Here is a 17,037-nt window from a genome sequence, read left to right as displayed (position 1 = left end):
AAGGAGGGAAGGGGGGGGGGGGGGGGCTATCTCCTTCTCTGCTCCCGACAAGTGAATAAATGTGAATGTGAATAAAAGTGATTAAATGTATGAAAATATGATAAAGAACTATAAAAAAACTATAAAAATTATTACAAGCAAAACGAAAGCTCGATAAATCGCAGACGAAATCCATATTAAACAAATGGCTCTAAAATCAAGAAAAATGAAAAGAAATCAGTGAAATGCAATTTGAATAGCAATAAAACGGTCCATCGCCTGTATACAAAAACTGTAGGAGGGGGAACTTTAAGAATGAGGAAATGTACCAACTGAAATCATATTGATATTCTTCATTCCATGAAAGTAGGATGACCGTTGTATACTTGCGCGTAAACTTTTATAGTCATAGCTGCAGCTCCCGTTCACTTTTAAAACATAGAAGGGGGGGGGGGGTATAGGCAGGATGGATTATCCTCCATTTCCATGAATGTCTGGAAGGGGTTTCCCCAGGTTTGGTCAAAATTATTTTCCACGGATTTGCACGGTTATCCCCCCCCCCCTCCTTGCGTTCATCACCCGACTCCAACATAAGTGGTCTTAACTGATGATTAATCCTGTTTAACAGTTTGGAGTACTGATAACGGTTTAGAGTACAGTCAACTTTCTAGACCCGATACAGCCTTTAGACAAACACCCGTGTCTGAAATGATGCGTTTATCAGAAACCGAGGGACTAGGTAAAAACCGACTAAAGTCTGCAGGCTCCATGCAAAGATTGGCACATATTAAACCTGCTGTTTCACTCCTAAGCGAGAGGGCCTTCAGTACAAAAGACATTATAGGCTGCACATTCAGACCTGTAACTTAAATAAAGGGTTTGCAAAGCAGACTAGACCTAATACGTCCATGTGCAATACCAGGTTGAACGTAGTCTGATATGCAAATCCTTCACTCGAGTTGAGGGTCTGAATGTGCAGTCTATAATGCCTTGTGTACTGAAGGCCCTCAAACAGCAAATTTCATATGTGCTAGTCTATGCGAGGACACCCACCGTTGATCAAAGTTTCAATGAGGGTCTGTGCCTGCAGACTAGTAGAAGTCATTCAGTACACAATGCATCATAGACTTCACATTTAAACCCTTAACTCGAGTAAAGGGTTTGCACAGCAGACTAGACTAGGTAGAACGAGCCACTAAACATTTAGCTCCATGGTCGCTCGATCCGCACGCGCACACGGGTTTCGTCCACTGATCTCTCCTCTATATATAAAGGGGAGATCAGGGCCCTGTATTACAAAGAGTTACGATTGATTCAATCAATCGTAACTCTATGGAAATCCATCAGTGTCATAATTTTTTCTATAGGAGATTGGAACAATGTCCTTTGTAAACAAAGAGAAGCACAGTGAATTTTCAAGAAAACAATGAATGAATGAATGAATATACATCATAGTAAGAAAATATTTTGGACAAACATGCATACTACATGTTGACGTTGCTGGCCGTCCATAGTTGCGATTGATCGGATCAATCGTAACTCTTTGTAAGATGGGGCCCTGTGGTTTCGCCTAGTCTGCTCTGCAAACCCTTCACTCGAGTAAAGGGTCTTAATGTACAGCCTAATATTAAATGTCTTGTCTACTGAGGGCCCTCTCGCAGGATTTGTATGTGCTAGTCTTTGCGTGGAGACACACTTGTTGATCAAATTTTCAATCAGGGTCTGTGCCTGCAGAATAGGTTTCGCCAGCTATGTTGTTGTTGTTTTAGCTTATACGGCGCGTATCATTCAGCAGTGAATATTTGCGCCATGTGTGTGTGTGTGTGTATTTGAGTTTTGTCAGACGTGTATCAATCAGATATGATTATTTACGTCTGGGACCGACATTTAACGTCACCATCCGAAAGACGTGACCAGGGCTCGAACCTCTGCAGCAATTTGTAACTTCCCCACAGCTTGGATTACAGGCACACGCCACAACACCCAGTCATCTTCTTCGACCTCTAGTCTCGTTTCAGCCATCACTTGAAGAAAATAGCCAAGTCACGAGGCCTTGTCAAAAGGCTAGACCCGATACAGCTCCTGATTGGTGTAAATATTCATGTCTGAATGGGACGTACCTTAAAACCCAGATAACAACAACAACAACCTGAACCCGAGGATGATCATTCCTTTGTCTTTAATCAGAGGGCGTCATATATAAAAGGCGCCGAATTAGAATAGATTAACTCATTTCAACACGGACGACGCAGACGACCATTCGACAGTGAGTAGAAGGGGGATAGCTTTTGTTCAGCTTTTCATTTCCAAAACTTTTTAATTTCATTTTTTTCATTTTGTTGTCATAATGTTTTATATTTCGCCTAACCTTATACTCATATTGTTGAAAAGTTGAAGTGAAATATTTTTTTCACCAATCAATCGATCAATTAATTATCAATTACGATAATTTGTATCGATTAATTTCTTGTAATTAATACGATATATTTATTTTGTGTAATTTAAAGCGAAAGATTTTGTTTTATTCATCATGAATGTTTAAAGTCCCTGATCTAATTTATCTATTCATTTGTGGTACCCAATCATAGAGTACAAATCTATCATTATCCTCATATTTTTCTATGTATTCGGTGGTGCGATCTTCGTTTTTTTCCCGACGCCAATGCTGTGTGATCTTAACGCATCATTAACTTTACTTTACCTATAACTTCATATTCGCTTGTATTAATTTATAACTATAGTGTGCAAGTACTGACCAATTGAACCATACCTTTTTTTTATTTACCTTTTTTTTGGGGGGGGGGGTAATCTCTTACGATTTTAAATTTTATTAGATTTTTTTCTCGATATTTTAAATGTTTATTCAATTCTTTTTTCATATGGCACTAAATTTTATTTCCGCAACCGTCATACTACTCACTTCGTTCGATAACTAATATAGCCTTACACTTTCTTGTTCATTTTTATTACAAAAAATCCTCACAAATACCAAAGAATTAACACTTCATACTTCATATCGTTATCAAAGATAATTCTTTTTTTATGATTATTTTGTTTTGTTTTTCTTTGCCTACATCCCATTGTAATATCCAACTTCATCCTTTATTTCCAGAACTCGAAATGTTGGAGTGAATGTCTAGAATTGCGCAGGATCGTCTCAGCCTGAACCTTCGAGGGAGTATAGAGCACTTTCAAAGGATCTCTTGGAAAAGAAAATCACAAGGTTTCATCAAACTCCTCCATCACAAGAAAGTTTTGCAGGTATGTTCCTTTAGCCCATGAACATACACAGAAATATTTTCGGGGGGGGGGGGGGCAAGAGATATAACAATTTTCGAAAAAGAACTCGAAAGCGAGGGAGCGAAGCAACCGAGCTTGCCACGGGGCTGCTATTGCATATTCAAAAGTGAATTGAAAAAAAATGTTGTGCACACTTTGTTCATTTAGTGAAAATCTTTCAGTAAAATACATAAGTTCTAGAAATTGCTGGCGGAAAGAACTACCCCCTCCGCTGCGTACGGCAATGCTTTAATCAGAGTGCTAGCCAGAAATGTCTTTATATCATTCAAACCAGCAAATAGCAAACTTTGGACATTATGCGCCAGGTACGTAAATCGAAACAGTTTTGGCCTATCATACCTATACTATATTGCCGTCCCCTAAGAATAGGAAACACTTTTTTTTATTGAATTTTCTTGATATTTTCCTTTAAAAATATGCTCTAAAAATGTGCTATACATGAGTCACTTAGCTCCTAAATTCTGAAATAATTATAGACGTTTTGAAAGCAAGTAATTCTCTATTTTCATTTTTGTTGTTGAAAATTTTAGCCTGCCTTTACATTCCTTAAAGTATTTTAGATGTAAGCTCTGTTTATTTGAAAAGTCTAAGTACTTAATACTTAATTGTTTTTCGCATATTCAGTGTCATTCCTTTATCTTTGCTTTGTATCATTCACACAGTATTATGTTTTGTCAGTAAATCTAGATGTATTTATGCAATGTTTTTATATATTGTTTGTTATTGATATTAGGGCCCTGATGAAAACTAACAAATGTTGACTCGGGCTACCCTCTTTAAACATGCGAAATGAATAAATCCATTACCACGTATGACGAGTCAAAAACAGCCAATTTATTCATTAATATTCAAACCGACTAGGTTTGTAGCTGGTACAAAAAAAAATGTTAAAGCGGCTGTTTCGACTCGCCGCCGGCCGACGCGGCGCAAATGATTGTGACTGAGGTATAAGAAACTCATTCCACAAAATTCATTTTGTTAGTGGAAGGCGGTATATAGAACCAATCCAGCGTGGTTTTCAATCACTTTTAACGCATTTGATAAAGGTAATATATAATTCCTCGGATAACCAACCATTTGAACGCAAAGATTGCTCGGCACATTCCCAACAAAATACTTCATAATTATTGTAACTTTTTTGGGGCAAAATATCATAGTTCCCACTTCATATTCTTTTCGATAGCGAAGTCGTAGTCGTGTCGTATAATGAACAGCTTTATGAAATATTCCAGACTCCGTGTTTCGTGACGTAATGTTTAGAATTGATCATAAAAAACACGATTGATTGCATTTGCCACACTGTGTAATCGATCGAATCAATGGCTTATATTTGTATGCAAGGGACCCTGGATTCGCAAGATCCAGGGGCGTCGATCTACGTGTGTATAGAAGACATATCACACGAACAATACCAGGGTCCCGTAACACAAAGGTTAGCGATTGATCGTACTCTTGATTTTCACGATTGATGGTACATTGTAGTCAATGCAATGATTGTAGAAAAATGTTCTACGATCATTGCTAAGCTTTGTGTTACGGGCCCCAGGATAAACAGTGCGTCCCACAAAAAGGGAAAGCCGTTCTCAGATGTAGATTTCACTTATTATTAGATATGTTTTTACTATAAATTTGATACTTATGGTAAGAATGGAATCTCATCTTTAACTGAGGACCCCTCCTTGGACCAGCAGCACCATGATTGATGCTGCTGAGTAGGGCAATTATCCTGTTTTCATTTGTCATGTACAGTACTATTTTATATGCATTGTTTTAAAGGGGGAAAAATCAATTCAATCCAAATTGAGACCAACAGCTTAGCAAATCCTTAGCAGATTACAAACAATAAATATTGAGGCATATCAGAAACGATTTTGCGCAGAAACTCTCATGTGAATCTGAATCCACTCTCATTTTAGGGATCAGTGAGAGACTACAAAATTAAAGGTCAAGTCCACCCAGAAAAATGTTGATTTGAATTTTTAGAGAAAAATCCAACCTGTCCAGCTTAACGCTGAAAATTTCATCAAAATTTGATGTATAATAAGAAAGTTATGATATTTTAAAGTTTTGCTTATTTTTCACAAAATAGTTATATGAACGAGTCAGTTACATGCAAATGAGAGAGTCAATGATGTCGCTCACTCACTATATCTTTTGTTTTTTATTGTTTGAATTATACAATATTTCAGTTTTCACAAATTTGACAATAGGGACCAACTTGATTGAACCATGAAATGCTAAAACAATGGTAATTCCACATGTTCAGAGAGGAACAGAACTTTCTTTTGCATGATAATGAGGGGAAAATTAAAATATTTAATATTTCATATAATAAAACACAAAAGAAATAGTGAGTTGATGACATCATCAGTTCCCTCATTTGCATACAGACCAGGATGTGTACATAACACATTAAGCGAAATTTACAAATTTCATAACTTTCTTATTTTATATCCGATTTTGATGAAATTTTTAGTGTTATTCTTGTTGGATTTTTATCTTTTTATTCAAAGAACTTTTTGTTGGGATGGACTTGTCCTTTAATGCTGCTGAAGAAATCGTCGAATAAGCATTGTCGTCGTATCACGAACCAATCATGACAATTTTTTCTGCGCAACCTGATTTTGACATTACAATATTAAACTCATCTTGCTCATTAATGCGTGCAGTGTTCGTTTCATATTAGGTATCAAAATGTAGGGGAACAATTGAAGTGTATGATGATGTAAATGAAATATCATAATTTATATTTCATGAATGAAATATCATAATTCATTTGCCTTGGACGAAAAATGATATGGGAATCCGATTTCCTTTTTTCTGGGACGTACTGTATATCATGCAAATGTGCGATGAGCTGTCCTGTATCATATGGGCCAACGAACGTTCTAAAACATTTCAAAGAATTATTTCACATGTTATCCTTCTTTTTAAGAATATAACCGCACTTATCATTATGTATTAATTTTATTTATTTTGTTCAATTTTCACATTAGACGTTAATCGTTTGCCCCTCTTCTTCTTCTTCATTGTTCTTTTTTGTTGTTGAGGGGGGGGGGGGTTATTTTAGATTTTAAAACTAAGTAACGTGAACAGTATACATACATTTATATATTTTGTTCATTCGAACCAGTACACAACTTAAAAATTATAAATCTTTGCCCCACTAAAAATTAAAACTTTCGTTGGGCGCTGATTTTTTTGCGATCGCTTCGCTATCGATCAAAGAGGAAACTGAGAAAGAAAACAATTTTGCTCCGACCCCATGTGTGGCCCGATGACAATCGTGGCCTGCAATGCCTAATAAATACCAATGGCTGTTACAAGAATTCCGTGTAACTGATACAGTGCTACTACACACAGTTGATGTTCTAAATATTTAGATAGGCCTCCATGATTTATTTGGTCAAAAACATACATTTGTTAAATTCATTTGTCTTAATTTTTTTTTTGAATAATATTTTATTTTCTTCCTCTTTAAAATTAATAAGTTTACAATCACAATTCATATAAATCAAGATGTACACGAAACAAAAAAATATATATCAATATCAATGAGATTACAAATTTTCGGAATTATTACAAATGAAGTTAACTGCACAATTTCTCTCCCATAACAATGTGAAAGCAGAGAGAGAGAGAAAAAAAACCCACATTTTGCACATAATTGTACAAGAAAAGGATAAAAGATTATTTTAAAGATTAATTAATAATAATGAAAATAGACATTTGTATAGCGCCATCTATCTAGAAACAATCTATTACGAGCATAGAGGCGTTGTGGCGTTGGGCGTTGTGGCGTGCGCCTGTAATCCAAGCTATGTGGGGAAGTTACAAATTGATGCAGAGGTTCGAGGTTCGAGCCCTGGTCACGTCTTTCGGATGGTGACGTTAAAGGTCGGTCCCAGACGTAAATAATCATATCTGATTGATACACGTCTGACAAAATTCAAATACACACACACACACACATAGAGGTGGATAAAGCATCAAACTCTTTGATTCCGAGGCGCGCATTTATTATTATTACGGTATTGTCTTACGGTAAAAGCCCATTCTAACTCCTAGGCTGGTTCACAAAGGGACCATACAAACGAACATAGACATAAAACATACACGACAAAAACTATTCATGATATGAAGAGATTAATGAAATAGAATTACCAATGGCATAATGACCAAAGTGGAGTCAATTTGTGTTAAATAGAAATATAAAATTCGTGAAGTTACAATATTGCAAGGTAAAGAAAAATAATTCTTTACATTTTCGTTTTAGCACACACAAATTACGAATGATTAACATGATTAAATGGTGCATTGTGGGTAAGATAACAGGGACTGTATGACTTTAACTGATCCTTTCACATTTGCCATGGTACGTTGATTATAAGAGACGGTAACAGTGTGAATTGTTTATCTCTGTTTTTATTATTTCAGACTTCATCACACGATCCTCGAGGTCACTCAACAGCACACTGAATCCAATATGATGTTCACTCGAGACGAAAACTTCGATCTTGCGGAAGAGGTCTTAAAGGAGCTTAATACAGAATTAACGAGAAACCAAAGACACATTGGCTTCCTAAACGGTTCTCCAGGTGATGAGAAAATTGGTCTTGACGAGTCTTCCAGAGTCACTGTGGTTGTCGAGCCTGACTTCTGCGGTATTGGCAAAAGAGATGCCGATGCGATAGATACGATGGCATGGACACATCCATTGGCCTGTGATTGGGACACCCATGATCCCAATGACCAGTATCAGTCTTCTGAGCAAAGCTCACAAGGGACAGGTCTCCGACCATATCACCTACTAGACCAACGGCAGTTCTTTCAAGAACAATATCAACTGAATGAAAATCAAATACAACAGACATGTGAAAGTAGGCCAACGATCAAAAAGGAAGCCAAGGAACCATGTTCATGCGCATCAGTAAGAACGGCAACGAATCTGCAAGCGAAATCAACAAATTCGACAAAACCCATCAGGAAGGCCGGCCGAAAGCCACCAATAGGTCCAGACGGAAAAGTCAAGTACAGCAAGCGAAGGGCGACTGAGGACAAACGCAAGCGCGTCAACCATAGAGAGCGCGACCGAATGCATCAACTGAGCGAAGCCTTCGACCGTCTTCGCCAGGTGCTTCCTTCTGATGCTCTTGACGTCCACTCTCCTAGGACCGATGACAGGCGCCCTCAACGATACCCTGTTCGACAAAAACGAAGTAAGGTAGACACGCTGCTCCTGGCTCAGGACTATATCCTTAGTCTCCAGGAAATGTGTAAGACCTCTCCTGACCTGTTACTTAACCCACCACCTCTACTTGCATCCCCTGGCTGTTCATGGAATCATTTAGGCCTACCATCTTGATTGTAATCAATCGTTAAATCTAATAACATCTCAGGATGTTTTAACTACAGGTTTTCTCAATCGCGATTGATGTGTGATATTATTGTTGACATTTTGATACCAATTAAAATAATCTTCGTGAGACATATATTCATGACAACAAAACTCGGCTATTTAATTTTCAAAGACAACAAGTGATGTCCACTCTAAAAATATTGGGTATAAATGCTCCATGAGGGAAATATTATTATGTGTCCAACCAACATTGGGCATTTATTTTGGGCAAAACTTAGCTCATTGTAAAATAATTGCTGCTTATGTTTTAACCTTACTAGACAATATGCTTCCGGCATTGGGTAAAATACTGCCCCAAATTGGTTGGACACGGAATTATCCTAGTGCTGGTTAAATTTTTAACCAATATTTTTACAGTGTAAAAGAACTTCCACAAAACGTCAATGCGTTTATAATTATGTTTATTTGCAATAGAGGCTTGGTGCAGCTGCACAGATTAAACACGTAAACTTATATTTGTAAGTTATTTTGTTTCATCAAAGCTATACTTTTGATAATCTTATCACGTTTTGGAACTTTTCTATTCGTGCTTTCATGGCTTTATTTGTTGGTTTAAAGGAATTTTGAATGATGGAATATTTGTCTGTTTGATAATGATTGATTGACTATTACTGATTTCCTGATATGGATACCCGGCCGATTCATACAAAGTACTTTAAAAATAAAACTTTCTGCATTCTAGCTTGGCGCCTAGCATTTATATTGGAGAAGGGGAGTGTTAATAATGTTCCGGGGGGGGGGGGGGGAGTCAAATATATTGCTGTACACATGCGTGACAAAAAAAGCGTGTACAGGGGTATTTTTTCAGTTTTTTAAGAAAAAGGGTGCTTTTGAAAGACTGGTCAATGGTCAATCGCGGGATTAAACGTATTTAGGGTATGTTTTTTCCAAAACTTTTTTTTAAGACTAGAGAAACGTGTTTAGGGTATGTTTTTCCCCAAGCTTTTTCCCGGGGCATTTTTCTCCTCATTTCTGAAAAGTGTTCGGGTTCTTCCCGATTGTGGTATTTTAACCCTAACTGTGCTGGGGGGTATGCAATACCCATGAATATGGTCTATTGAAGCTTATTGTTAGCAAGAAGACAAAACTTGTTTAGGAGTCATATATTGGCGACAACTTGTTTAGGGGCCAAAATGTGTAAATGAATCCCGCTAAAAACTTGTTTAGGGGGTTATTTTGCACACAGAGAAAAAATGGTTTTGGGGGTTTGGGAAATAATTTGGTCACGCATGTGTACAACAATACATTTGACTGCCCCCCCCCCCCGGATAATGGGCCGTATGCATAAAAAGTAGCAATTGCTTGTGCTAGCCTTTTACTTGAATCCGTATGCATAAACATAAGCAATTGCTTGCAAGCAAATGCTTTTGCTAGCAAGCACAAGCAATTGCTTGATGTCCGCAAGCAATTGCTTAAAGATCAAGCAATTGCTTAAAACCGTATGCATAAAACAAACCTTTTACTTGTCTTGATAAGCAATTGCTTGCGTTTTTCAAGCACCTCCAGACCAGCTTGAGCTCTTGCTTACTCATGGCATTCTCGTTTAAGGATTACATTTTCATACCGTTTCAAGCTCCATATTCCAGAGGTTATGTTGTGATTTCATATCTAATCAAATTCCTGTTATTTTAGACTTTTTACGGCAATTTTTGTCCATCGATCTACACAGAAACTCCCCTGATGCTCTGCGCTGTTTTCCCCCTATATGCGTAATAAAAAATACTTCTGCCAGGTCGGGAACGAAGCGTCGTTGTCCTACTGTGCGATGTTCGCACAACCGTAACGATCCTTTGTCCAACACATAAGCAATTGCTTAGGCAGTGCAAGCAAAAGGTTTCAGCACAAGCAAAAGCTTGTGCATACGAATTTAAGCAATTGCTTGAACTTGCCCTTTTGCTTGACCAGTTCTTGCTTTTGCTTAAAGCATTTGCTTATAAGCAAATGCTTGTCTTTATGCATACGGCCCAATGTTGCTATGTGCGTAGGGCCCGCCGGAAGAACAGTTGTTAGGCCTATTACCGAAGTGGCTAACCTGTGTAAACATAACATTATTTTAAAAAAATCTTATAATATTTTACCGAGGGTACCCACTTCAGTTTTTATGATCCGCTCTCCTAGAGGCCCCTGCATAACATATTGTGTTATCACCTTTCTCCATTCTACAATGCCAAGCGCCTGGGTAGATGACAGAGTCAGAATTTGGTTATTATGACTCAGCCGGGAATCGAACCCACGACCTTACGATCGTGAAAAGGGCGCTCAACAGATTAATCCAAAAGTGTAAAGATGATTGACAGATTGATTGGTGGGTTGATTGATTGACTGATTGATTAATTGGTTGGTTGATTGATGGGTTGGTTGATTGATTGATGGGTTGGTTGATTAATTGATTGCTTGATTTTTACTTAATTTTGCTTGATTGATCGATTGATTGATTGATGGGTTGGCTGATTGATCGATTGATTGATTAATTGATTTATTGATGGGTTAGTTAATTAATTGATTGATTGCTCTATTTTCAATTGATTGCTCAATCTATTGATTGATTACACGATTGATTGGATTATCAATTATTGATAGATTGATTTAATGATTGATTAGTTGGTTTATTTGGATGTTTGATGGTAAATTCATTGAATCAATAATGCACACACATACACACACCAGGGGCCATGAAATTATTTTGAAAGTGTTTTATTTATTTATTTTATTCATTTTTTTGGTGGGGGGAGAGGGTATAGCTGAAAAAAACAACAACGAGATAGGTACTTTTAACGTATTGTATATGTCTATTGAAAGAGGTGTGTGTGTGTGTGGGGGGGGGGGGGGGGCTTCAGCTCCATCCCCTCTGTTCTGCGGCCCCTGCATAAACTACCTTCGTAACAATGGTAACATACCTGATGCTAAGATTTGTCTCTTTGCCCTCTCGACGCCAAGATGGAGGTTTGTTCCTCCATCAGTCACGACGGTACGGAGACGTTTTATACCCTTGATAAGAGCAGCACTGCATTATGGGTAAAACAAAATTAATTGAATTAATAATAATCATTATGATCACAAGTTCAAGTTACATAACAAGTAAGAAGTTACTCATAACATGTTACAACAATAATGAAATACACAAAGTGCAATTCGTAATGCAATATACAACTCTTTAATTAAGGGGCTGTATTTAAGATAAGGGTAATTTCATTTGAAAAGATGACACACGGGCGTTTGTTTTGTCTGAACCGAAACTGACGATTGAATTCTTTCTTTTGAAGATGGGCAAGTATCAGATAATCTCTATGACAGGTATTTAATGAAATTAAATAAAAGCACTGCATACTCATGATAATAGGAGACGTCTTTTTCATTTTTCTAACGATTTCTCATTGAGTACCGAAGTGTGACTTCATCAGTTTTCACTTTTTGCATTTCACGGTTTTTATACCATATTTTGGTAGAGCATGATGAAATACCCCTAAACCCAAATTTGGTGAGAATCGAGATGACCTCATGAATACATAATTAACCCATTGAAGTCAATGTATTATTGGTCTGCATGCCTGCTTCTAAAAGTTATGAACCAGGCCAATAATACATTGACTTCAGTGAGGCTAATTATGTATTCATGAGGTTATATATCGGGCCCCATGGACCGATTCTCACCAAATTTTGAAAGTGGGGGCTTTTCATCATGCTCTACCAGAATATGGTATCAAAAATGCTGAAATGCAAAAAAAAAAAAAGTTTTTTTTGTGACGTCATCACTTCGGTACTCTATTGGGAATATTTTTTTGAATATTATTCGATGAAGCATAACACCAATTATAAACACTGTCATTCAAATCACGAGTTTTCCTACAGGTATATTTAGATCACTTTGTATATCTTGTTTATTGCATATTTTAACGAGTGAGGGGGCTCCAACTTTGACAAATTAATGCCATAACATAGCTACGCACCTGGCTCATAAAGTGACCGATTTAAAGTGCTTTCGTTCGTCTTCGGAACCTACCCCTCCCCCAGCTAATATAGAATGAGTGCTCTGAAATAACATACTCTAAATGGTACGGATCAAAATAACGCAATGGCGCCCTCTGCCATCGACTGATATCAAATAATCCATGTGCCGTATGTAGCTTGTCTAAGGGTTTACTAACCTGTCACTTGTGAGTTTTGTGATGACTTCAGCAAACTCTGAAAAGGTGATAAAGGATGCACGCACCTTGGAGCTGAAAAATATAGAAACAAATATTATAATCGTTATTTCAAAAGGAGATTGGTCTCATGGAGAGTACTCACAGCCGTAGGTCCCAAGGTATTAAGTCAGTTACTATGCTTACCAATATTAGTTAAATGGCCCTATAGAAATGCAGATGAAGATTACTAGACTTTATCGGTAGAACAAAGTCAGAAGCAAGGTGTATTTCCAGTCTGAAATGTTACATTGAATCCATTGAAATAGATGTGCAGTCATAAAAAAAATCAACACCTGAAGTTGCATTCACAAAACCTATAGGTCTATCAGTCATAGATAGTAGAAAGAAAGTGTTTGGTTAATCAAATGTGTTATTCACAAAACTTTCATAAGATTTTGGCTGTTAATTCATTCAAGCTCAGCAGCATACAGGATTTTTTCCCATCTCTGTCTGCTTGGCATGGACCTATATATCTTGCTCAGCAGTTCAGTGGCGTAATGAGCCATAATATTGAGAGGGCCCGATATGGCGTATCGCGTATAGTAATCAATAAGACATTTTTATTACAAAAATCCAAGATTGTGATAGATTTTGACATAATATTCGGAAAATAATATCATATTTCACCCTTACCCCTCCCTTTTTTCTCTTTTTTTTTTTTTGGGGGGGGGGGGGCAAGAGCCCCAGCCCCCACCCCCCCCCCCCCATCTATACGCCGATGTTTCAGTTCAACAACTAACTAGAGGCCGTACTTTGTTTCAATTTGGGAAAACATGCATTATTATCATTTCAATAATGGCAGGGGTATATTCTTTTTTTTTTAAGGTTAAAGGAGAATGAAACCCTTGAAACCAGCTGAATCCATATCAAAGAGACAAATCAAAGAAACATATTGTTGAAAGTTTGAGGAAGATTGAATGAATAATAAGAAAGTTATGAGCATTTGAATATTGAGATCACTAATGCCATGTAAATCCTCCCATTGGCAATGCAACCAAGATCTGTGATGTCACACACGTACAACTCCCTCATTACTTTAGTACTTATTTCACTTATATTCTCACTTTTATAGAGTCTATCACAAGGTGAGGTGTTCTCTTTATGCAGAGGACAAGTACAGAGGTTTCACAATATTATATCATTGATGAATCGTTTGTCATATGATTAGAATGAGCAAAAAGAGATGTTTTGGGGTATATTTTCAGTGTCCAAAAGGGGAGAGTTGTTCATCTGTGACACCATAGATCTTGGTCGCATTGCCAATTGGAGGATCGCCATAGCATTAGTGATCTCGACATTCAAATGCTCATAACTCTTCTATTGCTAGTCCTATTTTACTCAAACTTTTGTTGATCTTATTCTTTTATTTTTCTGCTTTCACAAAAGCTAACTTGCTCCAAGAGTTTCATTCTCCTTTAAAAAGGGGAAACATTCGGAAGACATTTACGTGCATATCGTGAAATTTGCAATATGAAAAGTGGTTCTTAAAGTTTCTTGGGGAGTCCCCTTCCCGCCTAGGAATATGGCTCAACCATGTGGATGTATAACGTCATTCACGAAAATATCGTTGCCTAATACATTTATCCTGAGCTGCCTAGCATTTTTTTCATGACATTATTATTAGAAAGCTTTACTAGAAACGTTTTCTCTTTCCTCTAATATCCATGATTCACCACAGAATTGTCTTGTAGACCAATTGAAAATGGAAACGTGGAAACACTTCAGACATTTCCGACCTCATACACTCATTAACACATCATGTATTCATCACGCGAAGCCTTTCGAAACACAGCTTAAATTCAACACATTACAAACATGTTCCCTGCTTAAACATAAAAAGTGATCTCGACTAAAAATATTTGATGAGCCGAATCACTCTTTCTAAATACATGTATATACAAGTTTCGGAGTCTCTCTAGCATGTCTAGAGCGTTCTGATTGAACAATATGTAAACAAATATTGTTGAACTGAATCAATAAAATTGAGAAGTGTGTTCGTAATTTTCAAGCAATACTCATAACGTTAAATGCATTATTTTAAAGTGGAATTTACATACATCATCAAAATTCAATTGAGTAACTGGAGTACCTACATGAGTAAATCATTATTGCAATATGTCCTTTTTTATTCTCTATATTTCTTTTTTTATGCTGGAGGGGGGGGGGGGTGCACCAAAGTATTTGCATCGGAAAACTCCTATTTAAACCTAGGCTTTACACAAAAAGTGGAAGCGCCGCGGTGTAGCGGTTCTGACTCTCGCCTTGTAATCAGAGGGTCGTGTGTTCGAATCCCACCATGGCCTAGCGTCCTTTGGCAAGGCGTCAATCCACAATTTGCCACTCTCCACCCAGGTATTAAATGGGTACCCGGTAGGATGCGAAAGCCTATGTAGTATGCCTAGCAATTGAGTCTTGGAACTCTTGTTGGAATGCTCCCCAGGGAGTGGAGAAGGTGCATACATTGTATGCGGGCATGCAAGGATCCGATGACCGGGGTAATAATATATCTGTAAAGCGCTTAGAGACGTCGTTCCGATGTATTAGGCGCTATATAAATGCGGAATATTATTATTATTATTAAAAAAATCAAGTAAAAACTAAAAATTTAGAACATATTCAAACAGTTCTGGTGATCAATTGAGGTGTGTAAAATTGGGCCCATGGACATACACTCAAATCAAAATTTTGCGATGTTTTATGACGCACCTCATTTTTGTTCACTTTAACCCCCCCCCAAAAAAAAAAAAGATAAAAGATACAATAATTTTAGAACACCGATATTATTTTTTCTTACCTTGTGAATCTATCGAGTAATGCAATTGTGAAGTTGACAGTCTGCTGCTGGAAATGTGTCTCCGAGACGCTTCCAGATCTAAGATGAAAAAAAAAATAACAATAAGATTTTGAAAACATTTGACGAGCACGCGTTAATTTCGAAAATTCATTTCAAAGAAAAAGGGTATATGTTATTTTCATTTTGTAATATTATTTCCATCACCGCTGTGATATATTTCTTGATATGTTTTATTTTCTTTTACGCATATAATTTCTGTGTAGGGTACAAATGTACACTCATCAAGTATTCTTGTCATAACTTCATCACGTATTTTGCGTAATCAAGATAAATATATTAAAATTTTAACTAGAATTTGAAATTGAAAACTAATAACACAAAATGACACATTGACATAAATAATGAGGCAAGTGGAAGTCATCTACAGCTACATTTCACATTTTGCCCAAGGCTCTAAATATAAATGAAATAAACCGAATAAATTCAATTCAATTCAATAAATAATATCAAGGTACCGAGGGGACCTATTTGATTGAAAGGATTGTGGAGATAATGGTCTTTGTGCCTTCACCCCTTCTTCCTTCTTTTCTTACGTGTTACTCCTTTCTTTGCACCCCCTGAATAGCCCAGACAAAGACTACCCCTCACCCACCACACACCGTAACTATCATGACTATTTTGGTTTGGTTTGATTTGGTTTTATTTACCGTATAAAAATCACAATAAAATACATTTCACAAGATATTATTAATATATTAAATATAGATATATATAAACATGCACATAAAAATATACGGATGGATCACTCTATTCAGAGCCATTGATATAATGGCTCTGTTCTTCCTAGAGGACTATCGAGGCCGGGGAGAGTAACGATAGTAAAGGGGAAAAAAGGAAGTGAATTAAACTCCCTTAAGGACCCTGCACAGTAAAAAAAAAAAAAGAAAGAGAAGAAACGATGTTTTGAATTTTTATACAACGCCGCTAAGCATTACAGTAGTTGTAAACAGTTTAAACGTGTGTTCAAAAATTCAAACAACCGTGCTTAATTTATTGAACATTAAATATGAAAAAAAATTGTTGTTTAAGCTTTTAAAAACTTGCTTGACTTGTTAAACAACTACTGCAATGGTCATTATAGCAAACCGCGTTGTTGGAATTTTAACGTTTTTTTTGTGTGTGTTGTCATGGATAAAGTCGAGGGTACAGAAAAGGGGGCTCAACAAACAGGGGCGATTCTAAATATCCCCCAAACCCCATCAGCTAATCCTCACCACACTTGGTAGATCATGGTGACGTCAGAATTATATCCTAGGATATTTTTAGGATCATGGTACCTCGTTGATCGTTAAATTGACAAT

At 37.0% G+C, this 17,037-nt stretch overlaps 1 protein-coding gene and 1 long non-coding RNA gene across 2 annotated transcripts; one reads left to right on the top strand and one right to left on the bottom strand.

Annotated features, from left to right (window-relative positions):
- The first annotated feature begins 7,725 nt into the window (after positions 1-7,725).
- On the top strand, positions 7,726-8,766 carry LOC135157445 (uncharacterized). The gene has a single exon (XM_064112750.1). The coding sequence runs from the start codon at positions 7,766-7,768 to the stop codon at positions 8,642-8,644; it is 879 nt and encodes a 292-aa protein (XP_063968820.1). The 5' UTR covers positions 7,726-7,765; the 3' UTR covers positions 8,645-8,766.
- Positions 8,767-11,419: 2,653 nt separating this feature from the next.
- LOC129281957 (uncharacterized) lies at positions 11,420-15,756 on the bottom strand. The gene is made up of 3 exons (XR_008586561.2): positions 15,677-15,756; positions 12,844-12,915; positions 11,420-11,702 (listed from the first exon to the last, which is right to left on the bottom strand). It is a non-coding gene; the product is annotated as an uncharacterized LOC129281957 (long non-coding RNA).
- Between the last annotated feature and the right edge of the window lie 1,281 nt (positions 15,757-17,037).

Source organism: Lytechinus pictus, chromosome 18, assembly GCF_037042905.1.
Source record: "Lytechinus pictus isolate F3 Inbred chromosome 18, Lp3.0, whole genome shotgun sequence".
Classification (NCBI taxonomy): Eukaryota; Metazoa; Echinodermata; class Echinoidea; order Temnopleuroida; family Toxopneustidae; genus Lytechinus; species Lytechinus pictus.
The sequence above is the reverse complement of the archived record's forward strand: the minus strand, read 5'-3'. Positions and strand labels throughout refer to the sequence as shown.

Excerpts from the sequence above, each read along its gene's own strand:
- LOC135157445 (XM_064112750.1), top strand. The coding sequence starts at position 7,766 with ATGATGTTCACTCGAGACGAAAACTTCGATCTTGCGGAAGAGGTCTTA.